Source organism: Mustela nigripes, unplaced genomic scaffold (genome assembly GCF_022355385.1).
Source record: "Mustela nigripes isolate SB6536 unplaced genomic scaffold, MUSNIG.SB6536 HiC_scaffold_1583, whole genome shotgun sequence".
Lineage (NCBI taxonomy): Eukaryota > Metazoa > Chordata > Mammalia > Carnivora > Mustelidae > Mustela > Mustela nigripes.
The window spans coordinates 1-6,157 of NW_026740990.1; the positions used below are offsets into that span (position 1 = coordinate 1).

General features: G+C 43.6%; 1 protein-coding gene across 1 annotated transcript; it reads right to left on the reverse strand.

Annotated features, from left to right (window-relative positions):
- Positions 1 to 1,750: 1,750 nt before the first annotated feature.
- On the reverse strand, positions 1,751 to 4,796 carry LOC132008840 (integrin alpha-X-like; the record flags this gene model as incomplete). Its single annotated transcript, XM_059387362.1, has 7 exons — positions 1,751 to 2,950; positions 3,315 to 3,425; positions 3,692 to 3,793; positions 3,934 to 4,047; positions 4,251 to 4,334; positions 4,438 to 4,545; positions 4,656 to 4,796. Coding segments are annotated over 7 exons (759 nt in total), but the record flags the coding sequence as incomplete, so codon positions are not given.
- Positions 4,797 to 6,157: the final 1,361 nt, after the last annotated feature.

Below are 6,157 nucleotides of genomic sequence, written 5' to 3' on the forward strand. Positions count from 1 at the left end.
GTGCAAAAATAATGAATACTGTTATGCTGAAAATAAATAAAAAATAAATTTAAAAAAAAGAAGCAAGATGCCCTTCAACAGATGAATGGATAAGGAAGATGTGGTCCATATACACTATGGAGTATTATGCCTCCATCAGAAAGGATGAATACTAAACTTTTGTATCAACACGGAGAGGACTGGAAGAGATTATGCTGAGTGAAACAAGTCAAGCAGAGAGAGTCAATTATAATATGGTTTCACTTATTTATAGAGCATAACAAATAACATGGAGGACAAAGGGAAATGGAGAGGTTAAGGGAGTTGAGGGAAATTGGAAGGGGAGTAAACCATGAGAGACTAAGGACTCTGAAAATCAATCTGAGGGTTTTGAAGGGGCAGGGGTTAGAGGGTGGGGGAACCAGGTGGTGGGTGTGAAAGAAGGCACGGATTTCTGGAGCACGGTGCTGTGTGGTGCTCTTACACCACCTCTTTGTTTTTTAGACTGTTTCCTTTGCTGTGCATGAGCTTTTGATCTTGATGAAGTCCCAAAAGTTCATTTTGACTTTTGTTTCCTTTGCTTTTGGAGACATATCTTGAAAGAAGTTGCTGTGGCCTATGTCGAAAAGGTTACTGCCGATGTTATCCTCTAGGATTCTGATGGATTCCTGCCTCATGTTGAGATCTTTTATCCATTTTGAGTTTATCTTTGTTTATGGTGTAAGGGAATGGTCAAGTTTCATTCTTCTACAAATAGCTGTCCAATTTTCCCAGCACCAATTATTGAAGAGACTGGTGTTTTTTTCCCACTGGATATTTTTTCCTGCTTTGTTGAAGATGATTTGGCCATAGAGTTGAGGGCCAATATCTGGGATCTCTACTCTGTTCCACAGGTCTAGGTGTCTCTTTTTATACCAGTACCATGCTGTCTTGGTGATCACAGCTTTGTAGTAAAGCTTGAAATTAATCAACGTGAGGCTCCCAGTTTTGTTTTTCTTTTTCAACATTTTCTTAGCAATTTGGGGTCTCTTCTGGATCCATACAAATTTTAGGACTGTTTGCTTCAGCTCTTTGAAAAATGCCAGTGGAATTTTGATCAGAATGGCATTGGAAGTATAGATTGCTCTAGGCAGTATAGACATTTTAACAATGTTTATTCTTCCTATCCATGAGCATGGAATGGTCTTCCATCTTTTTGTGTCTTCTTAAATTTCTTTCATGAGTGTGTTTCTAATTAGAACATCCACATGGCCCGGAGATGGCAGCAACAGTGGGATCACTTCAGGGCAGGGAATGACGTGATATGTGTTGACACCCAGCTCAGTAACAGACATAATAGTAACAATGACCTATATCTGCTGATCTCTGATATAGGAGTTCAAAGTGCCTGCCAGTCACTAACCTTACGCAAACAATGTCCCCTTCACTGCCTCCTAGGATTTGTAAGAAACACCAGTGTACTGGTTCACTCAAATGACCTTTCCACCAGAGGCCTTTTTCTTGCCCCATCCCCATCTGCTACAGCTCCATTAGCTTCCCATCAGTGACAGCTTTGAGAATTAAGTGAGTAGAATAAGAAGCCAGGTTACCCCAATATGGGGATGTAATAGCCTTCCCTTTATTTAACATTCTTGTCCTGGCCCCAGGATTCAGGGCTGGCCAGCATCCACCATTGGTTAGGGGACACCATGGGCATCATTATACAGGATCTACATCCCTAAAAGGCCTTAATTTTAGATCTTTGACTTATTTCCCAATAAAGGTACATACATTGGTTTTAACGACACATGTTTATTTGTTAAGGCCAACATTTAAATACTGGCACTAAATACCTAATGACATTTAAATTTAAATTAAATAAAAAAATTTATAATTATGTCTCAGCATTTCTTCATTTACTATATTTGCAATCTCAAAATATGGAAGTGCCCTGGTCCTCTTGATCTCTGAGAGATGCTAGAGCTAGGTGAGCCAAGTGGCATTGAGTCAATACTCTGCTGGAGTTCTTTTTTTTTTTCTATGAGACCAGTATTACCTTTATTCAATATCAGAAAAACCCCTATAAAAAGAATTACAGACCAATATCTCCGATGAACATGGATACAAAAATTCTCAACAAGATACCAGCAAATCAAATCAAACAGTACATCAAAAGAGCCATTTGCCATGATTAAGTGGTATTTGTGGTTCAATATTTGCAAATGGATCCAGGTGATATACCACATTAATGAAAGAAAGAAAGAATAAGAACCATATGTTCTTCCCAGCAGAATAAGCATTTGACCAAGTACAGCATCCATTTTCAATAGAAACTCTCAACAAAGTAGGTATAGATGGAACATACCCCAACATCATAAAGACCATATATGAAAGACCCACAGCCAACATCACCCTCAATGTGGAAAAACTGAGAACAGAAACGTCCCCTCTGCTGGGGTTCTATTCCTCCTTCCCAGCTAGCAATGCTGACAAAGCCTGAAAACCAAGTTTACAAATTCCAGTGTGCAGACATTTTATTTCCGGTTCAGGTTGGGAAATCTGGACCTAGATCCCTGAGACAAAGGGTTAATATTGACAGGATTTTACTAGGAATAAGGATGATGGGGAGGCACAGAGCAAGTCATGGCATGTGGGCATGGTTAGAATCCCGTTTTGGGGTTTCCAATTACAACCTTGACAGGACAAATGGCCCTCCCCAGGCAAGGCATGTAGTGTGGACACACTGCATCCTCCCAAAGGGAGAAATCAGCTTGACCTTAGCCTCACTCATGTGGAGCATTTCTCCTCCTGTAGGCCTAACTTTGGTGGTTGTAAGAGAACAAGAAAGCTTCTCAGAAGATAACAGGTTCAAGGGACAATAGGAGGTAGTTTCTTATTGGGCAACTTGAGGGTCAGAAGTCCCATGTTCTGGGACAGTCTGTCCACTTGCTTCTGCCATCATTTCTTTATACTGACGCTTGAAGAAGCCAACCTGTGGGGGAGGAAGGAAAAAAGGATTAGGAAACCCAGTGGAAGAGAGGAAAAGAAATGGCTCAGGGGAGAGGGATCACCATTTCTGGAACATCTACTCTATGTTCAAGCACTGTACTAGAGTCTTTGGACATACTGGGTCATTTAGACTTTACCACGATTTGTGAACTAGGTGGAATCACCTTCAGAACAAGAAATCAAGGTCCAGCATGGACCAGACACTGCCTACAGCTACAGACAGAATCAGTGGTGGTGTCAACACCTAATCCAGGCCACTGTTTTTATGTTAATATTTGCCATTAAAAGAAACATGTAGTGAGGAAGGCAGTACAAAAGACAGGAAGAAGAGAGTGGAAAAGTCTCACCTTGTACAGGACGGCTGTGATGAGAGCCAACAGCAGCAGTCCTCCCACAGAGCTGCCCACAATGATGGGGATAGGATTGTAGACCTCATACTTCTCCAGCACCGTCTCCATCTGGAGTGGAGATGACCTTATCAGAAAGTATCAGAACTCTTCCTCTCCCAGACTCTTTCTAGGTTCACCAAACTTTAGCTCCCTCCCCTCCTTCCTTTTCTCCAAAAGGTGGGATATAGAAGCACTCATGGGCTTAGGGACAGATTTCCTGCTGATGGACATTCATCCTTCCTCCCTCCAGGCTTCTGAGCCTCCCACACAGCACCACAGATTTAGCATTAAGAGCCCTCTTACCAGCCTGGCCACTCCTACTACATGGTCACTACCTGAGCTCTCAAGAATGCCTCCTGTCCTGGAAGCTGGGAATACACGGATCTGTTGAACGTGATTTCAGCCACACTCACCACAGATACCTTCTTCTGCAATGTCTGCAATACAGAGGGGCAGAGCTGGGGACTATCTCTGGGAAAGGCTCAGAGGTCAAGTAAAGTCCTGGTTTGAGGGTGGCCACAGACATATATGGTCCACCTGGATTCAGGGAAGAGACTCTGCTGTTGGGCCCACACACCTGGCTGACCCAACCAAAACTGATGTTGCCCTTCAGGATGAAGTCAAGTTCCTCCTGGATGCCAAAGGAAGGGAGGTCACAACAGAACCTCAGACAGTCAGCAATGGAGCAGTCCTAGGAATAGAGAAGTAACACGAGGCTAGATATAGGTGGTTTTAAAGGTAGAAGACAGCATTAAACTGACCGATGAGAGGAGTAGCCACATTTGAATTCAAGAGGATTGTTCAGCAGACAGCCATCTGAATATAATATTGATTCCTGAATTAAATTCCTCTGAAGTGTGGCTTCAAGTGGAAATGGCCTGTAACCCTCCTTACCAGCACATAACTCTTCTGATTTTTGGTCAGGAAGTCAGACTTTGTGTGAACTATTCTCTCTGAAGAGCACTGAATGGAGGGATTCTAGGAAAATACAAAGCAAGCATTTCAATGGGGTCATTGGGAATTCATGAGGGACAGAGAGAATCCAGGTAAACTACATGAGCTGTACACAGTCCTGGAGTACCTGGGGGTGGAAGACCTCTAATTGTGTCCACACAGGTACCCCATTCAGCTTCACAGGCACAGAGAAGATGATGCTGATAGGCAGGTCCCTCTGTCCCAAGTTGTTCACCTGCACAGAGGACAGTGAGGGCAAAGACCATGTCAAAACCCATTTCTCTCCCTAATTATTGGATACCAGGTCCCTGCCATAGCCCCCAGTCCTGAGTCATCATCACTTACCTGGTATTTATGCTGAGCTTGGCTGCTTTCCTCCTGGTCTGAGGCTGAGAAGTTGAGGTACTTAGTGGACTGTTCAAGGCTGGTGAGAGAAAAGGCATGGATGAATTTGAGGTCCCATGAGGGCCTCCTAAAGAGTTCTGGCTAGAAGCATCACAGGATAGGTAGTCACTGGGGTCTTGGGGTGGTCTTCAATGAAGTCTATTACTGATGTTGGATAATGGGAGTGTTTATGGAGCAGGACTGGGCTTCAGGCTGGGTGCAAGATTCTTAAAAAGAGCTCCCAACAGAGGAAACTAACCAGGGGACTGGGCAGAGACTACAGTGAAATGGACCCAGAACTATGTCATTGACTCACTGGAAAGCATGGGCCAGGCCATCCCTCCCTGTGACTGTTTCCCTTTCAGGCTTTCATGGGCACAGAGAATACTAGATATGCATGTGAGACACAGTAGAATTTTGGAGAGATTTATGCTGATGCTGTTGACAAATGTCTACTGAACACTACCCTTGTCTGGCCTCCCACAGGCCTTTTCTCATCTCCTGTTTCCTTGGCTTTTCTGGGATTGGAGCTTAGAGGTGAGGGAAGGTCTAACAGTAGACTGTTGGCTAGATCTCAGTGTAACAATTCCTCCTGAGGCCTTCCCAGACCCATGTTTGGAGACCCAGTGGCCAGCCTGGTCCCTTGAACATGTGGTCTCACCCCCACCCCTTCTTGCTCTACTTCTTAAGTATCTGTCCTTTGCCAGCACAGTCCTAAATCTAGACTACTTCTATTCTGAATTCTCATCCCTCTTCTGTGAGAAATTCCCCCCAAATGCCCCAGCTTCATCTTAAGGGCCTCTCTGAACATCCCCACCCACAGAGTTGGATCAGCAGAGCACAACTGAACTGTAGAGCCACATACACTTAGATGTAGTGTACCCTGCATATGGGTCCCCAGTGCACACTCTAGTAAGCAAGCTCAGAGCATGCACCTGGCCAGGCTGCTGAGAGCTCCTGGTATGGAAGTGTGAATTAGAATGTGAAACTGGGTGGAAAGGATGTCCAATGAGTGACAAGGACAGAACTTGTACAACAGAATGTACCCATACTAAGCCACATGGGTTTGTTGTACATCATGAGTGTACACATCACACAAGGACAGGCCGTTACATCTGGTTTTGATTATACATAATAGAGGCTCAATAAACCTTTGTTGAATGTTAAATGAATTTATATAAAGCAAATATAGCCCTGTCTTAGAACACAGCAAATGCTAGGAAGGTATTTACAGAAGGAAGGTATATGCTCAAATATATTACTTGACTCCTAAATTTTAAACAACTCATCTATTATCCCTCCTGGAGCAGCATTTTTTTTCATTTTTTTAATTAAATTTATTTATTTTCAGCATAACAGTATTCATTATTTTTGCACCACACCCAGTGCTCCATGCAATCCGTGCCCTCTATAATACCCACTACCTGGTACCCCGACCTCCCACCCCCCGCCCCTTCAAAACC